This window comes from Elgaria multicarinata, chromosome 4, assembly GCF_023053635.1.
Source record: "Elgaria multicarinata webbii isolate HBS135686 ecotype San Diego chromosome 4, rElgMul1.1.pri, whole genome shotgun sequence".
Classification (NCBI taxonomy): Eukaryota; Metazoa; Chordata; class Lepidosauria; order Squamata; family Anguidae; genus Elgaria; species Elgaria multicarinata.
The window spans coordinates 91923679-91937903 of NC_086174.1; the positions used below are offsets into that span (position 1 = coordinate 91923679).

General features: G+C 40.2%; 1 protein-coding gene across 1 annotated transcript; it reads right to left on the reverse strand.

Annotated features, from left to right (window-relative positions):
- Nucleotides 1-279: 279 nt before the first annotated feature.
- CCN6 (cellular communication network factor 6) lies at nt 280-13321 on the reverse strand. The gene is made up of 5 exons (XM_063125744.1): nt 13271-13321; nt 6609-6903; nt 3520-3762; nt 1194-1387; nt 280-620 (listed from the first exon to the last, which is right to left on the reverse strand). The coding sequence occupies exons 1-5, from the start codon at nt 13319-13321 to the stop codon at nt 339-341; spliced, it is 1065 nt and encodes a 354-aa protein (XP_062981814.1). The 3' UTR covers nt 280-338.
- Between the last annotated feature and the right edge of the window lie 904 nt (nt 13322-14225).

Below are 14225 nucleotides of genomic sequence, written 5' to 3' on the forward strand. Positions count from 1 at the left end.
ACACATCACTAGCTGGATAACATACATTTCTTTGTTAGAAAATTAGTTGGACACAATTTAAAACCGATAGCCTTTTTTACAATAATTCCTTTTTCGATGAAGTTCGTTAATTCATTTTCCACAGAAATTATCGCATTTGAAATCTTTAGAAGGTAAGTTATGGCTTTTTAACTAGAATATACAATTCACTTCTGTTCAGGATAAAGTATATTTTGAGAGGGGCAAGCTCTGTCTTGTATGAAAAATCTGCTGGGTGAATTTGAGCCACTGCAATTTCAGCCACTGCTACTAGCCAGTGCTGTCATTGATCACCTCTCCCATAATGCCATTTACATTGTCTATAAAAGCTTGAGTTCAGAAAATATATCTCTGGGATTATTGCATGTCTTCTGACAAACACAAGATGTAATCCACATCATCTTCCACTTAAAGGTGCCTTCCTTAGGACAGTCAAACTGTACTGTAATCATTGTAGACTTGTTAGGTATGCAACATCTCTTGTCAAGGCAGATTCCACAAAAGGTAAGTTTGTATGTTTGTCTACTTGTGCATCCAGAAAAAACTAGCTTCTCTGCTTTGGCAAGCTGAAATGTAGGCTGACACATTTTTCCTTTAGGGATCTGAAAATACAGAGAGGGGAGAGGAGTTATATTCAAAATGAGGCCTATCATTTTGCATACCTAAATAGAAGCAGTACTTGGACCAAATTATACATTTCAGCATTATATGCTATTGTACAGTGCTGGCAATTTAAGTCTACATTTTTGAGCTCCCGCAGGTTCAGTATCCTGTCAGTTCCAAGAAGTCTGTGATATCACCCAAGAAATGATCTGTGAGATTTTCATCCCAGCACCTTACTTTTGTCATGTGCTTTTCTGATACACACACACACACACACACACACACACACACACACACACACACACACAGAGAGAGAGAGTTCTTTTTAAAATTATATAAAAAGAAAAAATAGCTGTGATGGACCATTAGAGGGGAAAAGGCAAAATCCACAGTTGGGCAATACCCAGATTAGAACAACACAAAATGTCACGAACTCAAAAGTTTGCACCCCTGTGACATTTTGGTTTGTCCTAATGAAGTTATTGTCCACTGCCTTTTGAATTTTTAAAATTACAGGTCTGTAAACATACTTTTTGCCTAAAGAAGAAATGATATTCTGCACTTCAATTTACCTTCAATGGCTTTGGAAATTTTGCTTGGCATGGTTGAATAAAGCATAGTCTCTTTTCCTTCCTCATTTCACATTTACTGTTTTCATTGCTCACTCTGTCAGATATACCAATGCCACAGGTTTGGGAACAAGGCGTCCATGGAGTTGCTTGTACCAGACATTTCTTTTTCAAAACTAGTGGTACACTTCTGAAAGCTAGAAAACATCAACGCATAATATTTCAAATTATATTTTAGAGTACCACTACACCCCTGATTTGGACTTGATAGTAAGCCAACCAAAATAAGATAAATAACGTCAGAATTTCAGATTCTCCTTGGATTCCCTTGGACTTCTGTTTGAGATTTGCAGGACTGCCTAAATTCCTATCCCATTAAATTTTATAGTAATTTGGCATCTCTGTCCCCTAAGATTTGGCATGTTTTATATCTTGTTATAAATTGGGGAGGATATGCCCCTAACTCTCAAGTTTGCTGTAGAAGGCAAATGTTTTTCCTCTATAGTTCTTGTAAAACATCCTATTTACCTGTGTAAAAATGGATTGGGGCATCTAGACCTGCACTTATCATATGCTGAACTTAGTTCTGCATGAATTTGGTTTTCCTTAAGAGGATTGGAGTTGAAGGGGATTTTTTTTCCCCCATGTTTCACTTCTGAAGATTCTGAGCACTAATAGTTATGTATATTAAACCTGCCTTTTAAAATCATGTAGCAAATCCTGGAAGTGATCTAGAGGAGCACTGGCCAGATTTAATTGTGCATAGCTTAGAGGACAGAGCAGAAATATGAGGGTACCTGGGAAGTAAGCAGCAGCTTTAAAATCTCAGTGCAGGAAGCAAATTTAAAAACCTGGCACAGATCTGAAATAAATAAAGCAAGGTTACAAAGCTGTGGAGATTTATTTTTATTGAGCATAAAATAATTGCATTGCTTTTATGATAGGGATTTGTTAACTAGGACAGAGCAGGAGGAAAGATAGTAAAATATTAAAATAAAGCTTGGTATTTGGCAAGATACTGAAAAACAGCTTTAACATTTAATTGTGACACTTCATGCAAACCATGCATTAATAGCAAAATAAATCATAAACTGCTTGGATTATTACAGAAATTGTCAGTTTTTAATAAATGTGAGGATATTCTTCCACAACTGTTTAGCCTAATCCGTCGTCTGTGTGCTTTTGCCATGTTGCTAAAAATGACCCATTTCTAATGTACAATAAAGTAACACCAAATGGCTGCTGATGCTGTATGTCAAAAAGTGTCAGTTCATCCTGAAAAGCTTTTCTATGTTACAAGTAATTTTGCTTAAACTCACTGGTTTGGTTGGTGACATTCTGACTAATAACAAGGTAGCTTAAAATTTGGTAAGACTGTAAATATTTAAAAGGTGGGTGGGAATCCCATCCTCTTTAGAGCCAAACAGAGACCTACAAACAAAGACTGATAGGCACACCTTCATCCATAGGTATATCAGTTCTCTCTGGGTCTAGATACTTGTAACAATATGATTTTGCAATATCAAAGCTTTGCATTTCAACAAAAAATGGACTGAATTGGGGCTGGGGGAGTGCCAGTTGGCAGGCATGCGCATCCATGATTTTTACTGTCAGTTGAACATCACAAATATGAGCTTCTATGACAGGAAAGAAAAACACTGTAACCTTCTTTCTTTGGAAATATAACGGGAAAGAGAGGAAAGCATCGCTCCAGTTTGCAAACAAAAGAAAGGGATTCCAAGTACTCTGACTGCATTCACACAACATGATAATCCACATTCAAGGCTTGAGTATGGGTTGTTATTGAACTATAGGTTACCATGTTGTCTGCATCCTCTGCAGCAGCATCTGCATTGTGTGAAATGGATGTAGGCTGGTTTAACTGCTTGTTCATGTGGTATATTTGAGGTTTTAAAAGAAATGTGTTCCTGTAGGATATACTTCAGGCACAGATATTATACATCAGTGTACCCAGCTTGGTGCCCTCTAGATGTGTTGGACTACAACTTACACCATACTAGAAGTTGTAGTCCAAAATATCTGAAGGGTTGGGGAAGGCTGGCATATGTGGGGAGGGGGGTTGTAAAGCAACTTGATCTATGATGTATGCCACATGCATGTGTAGGAAAGAGGTTGGTCTTCTTGAAGTTAAGTTAAACTTGACCAAGTTAAATGAGGCTACCTCAAAGTACTAGACTTTTCTGTTACCTATTGATAAAGGAAAATACTAATTATTCTCTTTCCCCGAAATAATAAGAAAGGGCTTCTTTTTTCTTCTTTTTGAAATCAAGTCATGAAAGAAATATATTATCAATTTCCCCTGTCTCACCTGACATTAATCTGTAACCTGTTGATTGCTGCTCCTTTTGCTGTCCTGAAACACAATTGGAGTTTTCAGATTTCTTTCTGCTCTCTAGTGTGGCGCATTCATTAGGTGCTGACTTTGAGATGAATACTGGTGTACATCCAATTGCACCGTTCACACACAAGCACTTATAAAGAGGAGTGGTCTGGAAGGCTTGGCCATTGATATAGTGCATACCATTGAGCTCACAGCCTACTGCTATCATATCTGTAAACAGAGAAAAGGAAAAATAAGTGAATCTGTGCAGATCCCTGTAAGATGCTTTTCCTACATAATTGTACAGTGGTGAGAAAAAGGTTTGCAAACCCTAATGACAATCACAGACATTCCATAGTTTCCCAATGATAGTCCTTTTATAAATATCCAATAGGGTTGATATTAACCAATTCCTTGTCTTGCAGAATAAAAGGATTAGGCAAACAATGAGTTTTTAAGAGTCAGGGTATGTGCAAAAGTAAGTGAACTCCTGGTTGCATCAGCTCAATTAAAGGGAATAATTAGAATCAGATCTTTAGGGGTGAGTTTGGATGGCCTCACCCTATAAAAAGATCAGAAACTTTGTGAGTTTAGTCTTCGCTATATGGTTATATGGAAACACATGATGCCATGATCAAAAGACATCACTGAGGACCTCAGAAAAGCAGCTATTGCTGCTTATTCTACAAAACAATTTCTAAGGATTTGGGGCTCAACCAAGCCACTGTCAGACAGTCTACAAATGGGGAAGGTTCAAGACCACAGTCACTCTACCCAGGAGCAATCGTCCTACCAAAATCTCTCCAAGAACAAACCAGTGCATCATCCAGGAAGTCAAAAAGAACCCTCAAGTAACATGTAAGAATCTGCATGCCACTCTCGCCTTGGCTAATGTGAGTGTTCGTGACTGAACGATCAGAAAAAGACTGCACAAGAATGGTGTTCATGGGAGGATAGCCAAGAGAAAACCACTGTTCTCTAAAAAGAACTTCAGCCCATCTGAAGTTCACTAAAGATCACATGGATGATCCCCAAGACTTCTGGAACAATGTTTTCTGGACAGGTGAGCCAAAGGTAGATTTTTATTATTTTTTACCTCAATGAGAAACATTATGCTTGGCGAAGAACATACATTGAGTTTGAACAGAAGAACTTTATCCCAACCTTCAAGCATGATGGTGGGAATCTGATGGTTTGGAGCTGCTTTGCTGCCTTAGGACCTGGATGGTTTGCCATCATTGACACAACCATGAATTCTGCAGAGTATCAGAAGATTCTAGAGGAGAATGTTAGGCTATCCATCTGTGAGCTGAACCTGAACCAAAAGTGGGTCATGCAACAAGACAATGATCCTAAACATACAAGCAGATCTACAAAAGAATGGATATGGAAGAAAAAAGTCTTGACCTAAAGCTCATTAAAATATAGCCGAACCCATAGTGAGCTGTTGATGTAAGGAAGCCCTCAAATGTGATGGAGTTGAAGCAATTCTATAAGGAGGAATGGGCCAAAATGCTTCAAAACCGATGTGACCAACTGCTACAGGAAATGCTTACTTGAAGTCATTGCTGCTCAAGGAGGTGCCACCAAGTACTGAATCTAAAGGTTCACAGAATTTTCCTCCACATAGATATTGAATGTTGAATCAGTTGTGGATGAATAAATGTTGACAAAGCATCATGTTTGTGTATCATTTGCTTAAATCAAGTTATCTATTGTTCTTTATCTAGGATTATGGTGTTAGAATGATATTTTAGGTTGGAAATATGTGACAATCCTAAGGGGTTCACATTTTTCCCCACCACTGTAAAATAAGATATTTGCCCAGTGGCATTGATTAATAGCAATTCTTAGCATTTATGGGTGCTTTACGATATATATATATATAATATATGATTTCTGACAATTCTGCTATAGAACACACTACATCCAAGTTCACATTATAGAACATTCTCAGTTTTCTGCCACCTCCATTTTGTGACTATTAAAAAATTAACGATGAAGAATGCTTGATGTTTTGCTACTACTACTCCCCAAAGGATATAACAACAGAATGTAAAGGTAGCAATATCCCAGTTACTTCAGCAATTATTCTATACTCTCTTTCCCAAAAAACCTTTTATAAAAAAGGCAATGCCACTGGATACCTCTTGAAATTGGTTCATTGGTTTGATTTGTACTCCATCTTCCTACCAAAAAATGGCATGCAAGGTGGCTTACACAATTAAAGTCACAACCCTATGCATGTTTAGATGGGGGAAAAGTCCTACAACTCCCAGCATTTGCCATCCAGCATGGCTGAGCCATGCTGGGAGTTATAGGAGAATATATATATATATATATATATATATATATATATATATATATATACACACACACACACACACACACACACACATACCATCTAAACATGTATATTGTGCCCTAAAACTTTATTTAGAAGTCTGGGTTTTTAACTTAGTGAATTTTGTAAGTATCAAAACAAGAATAAATATGAAAACAATTTAAATCTCATTGACACCTAGCGAATGTGCTATTCTTTCATTTCAGATGGCGAGCCAAATGACTGATTGGAGTTTTACATCAAGGGTAGGGAACCTCAGGTCTGAGGATAAAATCTGGCCCACCTGGAGTTCCAGTTTGACCTTCTGGGTTTACTCAGAAGGCCATGCCCCCTTCCACTGGCTCCACCCCCTATCCCCCAACTACTTAACCCCCCCCTTCTAAAAGGTTGAAATGCCTTTCTTAAGACTTACAGGCAGTAGGAGTTTTGAGCTACAATGTGCTGGCATCTTTCATATTTTGCCTCCACCCATTTTACCTCTGGCCCCACCCACCAGTGGAATACAGCCCACAAGAGCTTCTCCAAAACTGAATTTGGACCTTAAGATGAAAGAGGTTCCTGACCTGTTTAACATGTTCTTTCAAAGAAAATAGTTGTGAAACTCAAGAAAGGAATGCAGTTTATGGTGTTACAGACTGGACTCCTCTTTCCCTGTGTTGCCACTACATGTTTTATAGAAAATACAACAACAACAACAACAACAACAACAACAACAACAAAGGTAATGACTTACATGCACACAGTCCTCTTTCATACCTAGGCTTGTCTGCAGAGTAGTCACAGTAGAGCCCTTTGTGAGGGTCGCAGACCTCTGCTTCATTACAGACTTGCCCTGACTGCTTGGCGCACATCTTGCAGCATCCACAGCCATCTTTCACCAGGCTCACCCCAGGGCTGCATGTGGGCGCACGTGGGCATCTGCAGGGCCAATGACATAACTCTTTGCGTGGACGAAGCTCACTGCTCGCTGTGGCTTTTCCTCCAGGCTTTCCCGGCTGCTGCCTGTTGCCTTCAATCCTACAAGAAAGCTTTCATATAGGTGGACTTATCTGAGAGCTGGAAAATGTCTGACAAAAATGGTGAAGTTGTTGAGATTTATTTTCCTCTTATCACAAGAGGACAATAAATTGGCAGGCTGCAATACTGTAGAACACAACATCAAATTATTTTCCCCAAAGGCTTAAGGTGCATGAAGTGACCCATTCTCCCTCTCCCCTTACCTGCCATGATTAATTTCTAAAATGAGGATATTGGGGCTCAAGCCCTACCTGAAAACTAGATCTCATAAGCAACAAGCCCGTTTTTCAATGTCATCCCTAACATTAACACACCTGTTGTGTTACATCAGAGACTGGGGTATTTTTTTAAAAAACAAAACATTATTTTAATGTTCAAATACATAAATATTGTTGCTGTGAGGATAAAATGGAGAGGAGGAAGATTATGTACGCCACCTTGGGTTCCTTAAGGAGGAAAGAAGGTGGGGTATATATGTAATAAATAAATAAAATAATACATCTAGCCGCCATATAAGGGCTCTCAAAATAATTAAGGGTGCTGTCCTATGCATGTCTATTCAGAAGTAAGTCTCACTGAGTTCAGTAGGGTTTACTATTGAACCCCATGTAAGGGGGTGGAAGATCGCAGCCTAAATTTGACAAATATGCCCGCTACTTTCTTTTAAAACCAGGTCCTATAAGCCACAGCCCTGAGGCAATCTGTCTCAGTACAGCCTTCCCCAACCTAGTTCCTGCCATATGTTTTGGACTACATCAGCACAGCCAATGGTTAGGGCTGATGGGGCTGGTAATCGTGAGGTCATCGTGAGGTCATCAGGTTGGGGAATCTAGAATCAAGTGTTCAGGTCTTTCAGTTCCAAGGCAAGGAAATGATGTGCCTACCATCTCTATCCTAAAAACTGCCCCAGTGGTAGCCATTGCCCCACCTATACCAGCAATAACTCCTTTCCTTTGTGGGACACAGCTGGGCCAGCCGAGAGACTTTTGAATGACAGACCGTTCTTCTCAAACAGGAAGGGACTTGATAGAAACTGTAGGACAGCTGTGCCTCACTTTCCAGGGCTATGGGGCAGCTTTTGCTTTCCTGGCACAGACTAACGTTCGTATACGGTACCAGCAGCAACATTTAGTTTGAACTGGACTGTGGGTGATTCATGCGCTTTTTTTCCCCTTTCTTTTTAAAAACATTTTTACTTGGAGGCTTCCTAATCAATCTAAGACTGGCTGTTCCTAACATAGTTCAGTCCTTTCATAGGACCACCTTAGGATGCACATGAGGAATCCACATGCAGGGAGATTTGGTCACGGAGATGCCTTCTGAGACGACAGAGTGCCGTGAAAAGTATTGCAACCCCTTTTTGGTCCCTGTCAGTCCAGTCCCTGCCTGACATACAGCTATGAAAGATGAGCCTGGCAGTGGGGGTAGGAAGAGGTGGCAACCCTAATTGAGCACTAACATGGCTGAATACACTGTGATTCAAACCCAGACTTTTAAAAACAAAGCATCCAAAGCTCTACGCCTAGATGGAAGCATTTCTCAGTTTCCATTTCTCCTATATTCCATTAAAAAAACATGTTCTTTTTGTCCCGAATATGAAGAACTTTGCAAAGTTTGGTAAATTCTTATTAAAATTTAACTGAAATTAAATTCTCACCCATTCCTACCCTAGAATTAAAAAAATAAAGGCTGGGGTGGGGGATAAAGATGTAAGTTATGCATCTGCAAGTTATGGATGTAAAGAAATGCTTGTTTTGGCCCTTAGTGAGCAGGAAATGGTATACAGAAACTTTACTTCCCTGTGTTAACATTCACAGGTGCAGCCTCATGCCAATCATTTTAATGATACTATTTGGACACCTTATGTTACTCAGGAGTCTGGGCAATTTAGGAGATGCTAATCTGGAGGCACAAGGGAGTATGTATAAGTCCTTGCATCCAACTGCATACCATTCACCAGCCAAAAAATTAACAAGTGGGCACATAGTGGACGTGGAAGAATTTCAGTAAGAGCCTCAATAATATCAGTGAGGGAAAAGAAAAGGAAGTCCAGGCAAGAGAGGAGATATTTTAAAACAGAGTTTCCATTTTCAGCAGACTGGCATTCCTATAAAACAAGTTTTGGGATTTTTTCAGGGAAACATGCTATTATCCCAGCTTTCCTCAACTTGGCCATGCTGGCTGGGAATGATGGGACTTGCTGTCCAACACATCAGGAGACCACCAGGCTGGGTAAGGCTGCTATAATATACACTGGGATGTTGTTATTTTTTTCTAGTTCTAATCCCTCAAAGTCAAATTTCTGATATCTCTAAAAAAAGAGCAGACTGTTTTTCTTCTCCTCAATAAGCTATCTGTTAACCAGGCTGGAAAAAAGCCCAGAGCTGCTAATATGGAACACTTCTGCTGAACTCATTTCAATTAATTTATTGCTTATAACCAGTTTTTCCTTCCCGAGGGAAGCCCCAAGCAGCTAACTAGAAAACAGGCGAGAAAACAACCTAATACAAATTTCAAAATGATAATCGATACAACAAAACATAACAATGTATATCAAAAGACAAAACAGCTCAAGGTATAAATTCCTCTCAAAACACTAATCAACAATATGATATATCTGTTAAATCCGTAAGAATTAATTCAGTAAACAGGGAGGATCAGGATTGTGCCAACTGGCCATCTCTGACCTCCACACATTCAAAATCCTTTTTGAACATGGGCCTGGAGGAAGCCCCCAACACACATAGGCTCCCTCTGCATGTCCCTTGTTCTGAAAAAGAAGCCAACCCACAAGAGCCAGTGCGGTGTAGTGGCTAAATTGTTGGACTGGGAGTCGGAAGATCTGGGTTCTAATCCTCACTCGGCCATGAAACCCACTGGGTGAATTTGGGCCAGTCACAAACTCTCAGCCCAATCCACCTCACAGGGTTGTTGTTGTGAGGATACAATGGAGGTGAGGAGGATTATGTACACTGTCTTGGGTTCCCTGGAGGGGAAAAGGCAAGATATAAATGCAATAAATAAATAATAATAACTAAGAAGCCAACCCACAATCATATGTATGCAGATAGGCCCCTGTACAAACAAGAACTTACACAATGTCAGGGCCAGTGGATATAATCCCACCCCCCTCCTCATGGTTTCATTTATACACTAAAAGGGCCATCCTGTCTATGAGCTCCATCACACCTACATTTTTGTCCTGGTTTGCCCCTGCGTTGTCTGCTTTCGTTTCATTGGCACGTCAAGTGCCGGTCACTTTTGCGTGTACGCTTTGTTGCGCTATTTCAGCTCGTGCATCTTTTCACCTGTGCTGGCTTGCCCTTCCTCGTATTGCTACTATTCCGGCAAAATCTTCTCTCACTTATTTTCTCTCCTGCTATTGCGCCCCTCTGCACCCTCCATTCTCCTTCCCCCTACAGTTCATTAGTTGTTGTGGTTGTGAGGGACATTGTGAGGGACATGAGCACACTCCCCCCCACCACCGCCTCATTCTGTTTTTTCAGTCTCATCTCTCTTTCTCTCTTACTGTCAATAATGTTACGCTTACTCCAGTCAAGGAAGCTCGTAGTCTTGGCTTTATATTTGATTCCTCGCTCTCCTTTATTCCTCATATTGAGGCAGTAGCTAAATCCTGTCATTTTTTCCTGTATAATATTGCCAGGATTCGATCATTTTTGTCTGTCTCTTCTGCCAAGACTCTTGTTCATGCACTGGTTATTTCTCGGTTGGACTACTGCAACCTTCTTCTCACTGGCCTTCCTTCTTCTCACATCAGTCCGTTGGTTTCTGTTCACCACTCTGCTGCTAAGATCATCTTCTTGGCTCGCCGCTCTGACCATGTTACTCCACTGCTGAAATCTCTTCATTGGCTTCCAATTCACTTCAGAATCCAATATAAACTTCTCCTGTTAACCTTCAAAGCTTTTCACTATCTAGCTCCTTCCTATCTTTCCTCTCTCATCTCACACTATTCCCCCGCTCGTGCTCTTCGCTCCTCTGATGCCATGTTTCTCGCCTGCCCAAGGGTCTCTACTTCCCTTGCTCAGCTTCGTCCATTTTCTTCTGCTGCCCCTTACACCTGGAAGGCTCTTCCAGAACATTTGAGAACTACAAGTTCAATCGCAGCTTTTAAAGCTCAACTAAAAACTTTTCTTTTTCCTAAAGCTTTTAAAACTTGATTTTGTTCTGACTTTATACTGTTAGTTTTACCTTACCCAGTGCCTGTTTACCCTACCCTGTGCCTGTTTGCATTCTCTTCCCCTCCTTATTGTTTCATTATGATTTTATTAGAATGTAAGCCTATGCGGCAGGGTCTTGCTATTTACTGTTTTACTCTGTACAGCACCATGTACATTGATGGTGCTATATAAATAATAATAATAATAATAATAATAATAATAATAATAATAATAATTGTGGTTTTATCACCCATTTGTGGCATTTGAGTTGTGCAGGTGCAGTATCTTTTGTAACACTAGCTGCTCGCAAACTGGCTCCTGGTGGGCAGAAACTTTTTTATTATTATTTCTGCACAAATGCAACAGTATCCAATCATGGCAGCCTGAAACTGCGCAATTATGGAGAGGAAACAACGCTTTCCCCTAGGATCGTATTAAACAATATAACTCAAGAGGAGGGGGCGTTAGCAATCTGCAATCAATGATGGATGCCTTTGGGGAACCACACAATAAACAGAAAGGAGTTTTTATCATGAGACAGCATGGGTGATTTGGGGCTTTATTGGTCACGCCTGTTTCTGCCATTTGAGCTGTGCAGGGCATTCGTGTGCCCACACTCCCTCCTCCTTACCAGTGTTTGAAAAATGTTATGGTGGCTAGGCATCAAGGGGTTCACAAGCTGGAGGGGTTCAGAGGAGGGCAATGAGAATGATCAGGGGTCTGGAAACAAAGCCCTATGAAGAGAGACTGAAACAACTGGGCATGTTTAGCTTGAGAAGAGAAGGCTGAGGGGAGACATGATAGCACTCTTCAAATACTTGAAAGGTGGTCACACAGAGGAGGGCCAGGATTTCTTCTTGATCATTCCAGAGTGCAGGACATGGAATAATGAGCTCAAGTTACAGGAAGCCAGATTCCGGCTGGACATCAGGAAAAACTTCCTGACTGTTAGAGCAATACAACAATGGAACCAATTACCTAGGAAAGTTGTGGGCTCTCCCACACTAGAGGCATTGAAGAGGCAACTGGTCAACCATCTGTCAGGTATGCTTTAAGGTGGATTCCTCCATTGAGAAGGGGTTGAACTCGATGGCCTTATCAGCCCCTTCCAACTCTACTATTCTATGATACACACACACCATATATTCATACCAGAGCATACAATATATGCTAACTTGGTTATGCGAAGATTTGGAAAACAAACCTCGAACCTGAAATATCCACATCTAAGAATATTCACATTTAAAAAAAAAAAAAACCTCAACTTGAAACCAGACAGAGAATTGGATCCTGAAGCTTATAGCAGGAAATAAAATATATGAAAATAATCCCTTCACATCATAAAGATACAGCCAATCTATAGTTCAGTTTACCTTCAGCATTTTCAGAAGTCTACCATTTCACCACTCAGTATATTAAATCTGTCTGTTTACAAGCCAATATTGTATTATTATTTTTCCTCCATAGTTAAATTATTTTTAACTGGGTCTACATCACACCAGCCTAACATACATATTTTCTCAGTCAACTCCACTGCACAGAATTAAAATAGAAGCATTGTGTATCAATCTCTTGAGGAAAAGGTAATATTAACCAAAATACTTCTGATATAAACCAATAGTAACATGCAATATTATCTTTTAGCTGCGGGATAGGAATTAGGAAACAGTTGTTCAGTCTTAAAAAGCCTTGTGGTGGATGAAGTAAGTGTGTGTGTGTAGCGGGGAGACTGGTCATGCTTTGTAAGTCCCATTTCCTTGTAGTTCAGGTCATTTTCATAGTTCACTGAAAGATGGACAGATTTAGTTGTTGTTGTTTTTATTATTATTAAAGCAGTTTCCTAACAGTCAATTCCTTTGTAACACAGGTAGATTGCGCTATGAAACACGGGAAGGATCTAACTAGGGGGAAGATGTTTACTTACAATGTGGTGGAAAATAATTTATACTTGTAAAGATACAAAGTTTATAAAGATACTCCCATTCCCGTGTGTGTGTGTAAAGGTCTCAAAAAAAAAATTAAAGTCTGAATCAAGTATTATTTCAAACTTGCAAGTGTCACAGTAAAGCTTCCCTCACCAGTAGGAAAACGTGATATGTAGTACAAATAGTTACCTAAAGTAAATTTCACTTGCTCATAGAGCAAAACAAATGCTTCAGCCTTTGTCCTGGCAAGGAAATCTTTCTAGAAAACTTACCTGTTGCGTATAAGTGATTATAAGGATGGCGGGGATGAAGAACCACTGCATGTTCCTGTGAAGGCAGAAATGAAAAATGGAGAGCGAGTGAACAGGCTGAGCTGTGTCAAAGCCAACACTGTGCACAAAGTCTCCTCTGTCTCCTTGGCAAACCCACTCTCCTCAGCACACTCACAAAGACACACGTATTCGCACTTGGAATCCTTCACAGAGAACCAGCTTCATCCTGAGTCTTTCAAGTAGCTCTTTCTTTCTCTTGAGTCTCATTCTCTGGGTTAGGGTGCTTGAGTCGACATTAGTTTTCGGAGTGCCTTTAGGTATCTAGAGGGGAAGGCATGTTAGTCTATTGCAACCAAAAACAACGAAGAGTCTTGTAGTCCTTTACAGACTAACAAATTTATTCTGGCATAAGCTTTTGTGGACTTGTTGCCTGGAGTGTTATGGAGAGTTTCGGGTTTATATACAGTACATTTTCAAAGACCAAGGCGTCCTTCACTTTTTTCAAATTTCTAGCAATCTGCAAGATGGGTGTCTCTGAGGTACAATTGACCCCATATGAAATGCACTAGACATGGCTGGACACCAAGGACGGTTATGGCACCTCCAAAATATCCCCTCTACTCAGGATTAAAGCCAAGAAGGAAGCAGAGATATGGAATTGACTATAAACCAATTGAGCAGAAATACCTCTACTCTAGGGGACAAACTTCACGGAATACACAAGTTTTAGGGATCTCTGCCCAACTTTCCTCCAGATCTGCCTTATCTAAAGGACTGCAGCCAAGAAGACTCCATCCTAGGAAGCTTTCTGGAGAATTCCATAGTCCCTTCTGCTTGGGACTGAGTTAGTCTCCTAGACTAGGGCTGCATCCTCTGAGGCATGGTATATTCCTTGCCAGATGTAGCAAGCCTGACACACACAACCTTAAGACTAGAGTACTTGTTCACTCCCTTT

What these genes read in the sequence shown, in the direction of transcription:
- CCN6 (XM_063125744.1), bottom strand. Translation starts at nt 13,321, where the DNA reads ATGCAGTGGTTCTTCATCCCCGCCATCCTTATAATCACTTATACGCAA. An exon ending in TAATCACTTATACGCAACAG is followed by an intron (nt 6,904 to 13,270) that starts GTAAGTTTTCTA and finishes CCTATATGAAAG; the next exon opens with CTTTCTTGTAGGATTGAAGG. An exon ending in TGAAAGAGGACTGTGTGCAT is followed by an intron (nt 3,763 to 6,608) that starts GTAAGTCATTAC and finishes CTCTGTTTACAG; the next exon opens with ATATGATAGCAGTAGGCTGT.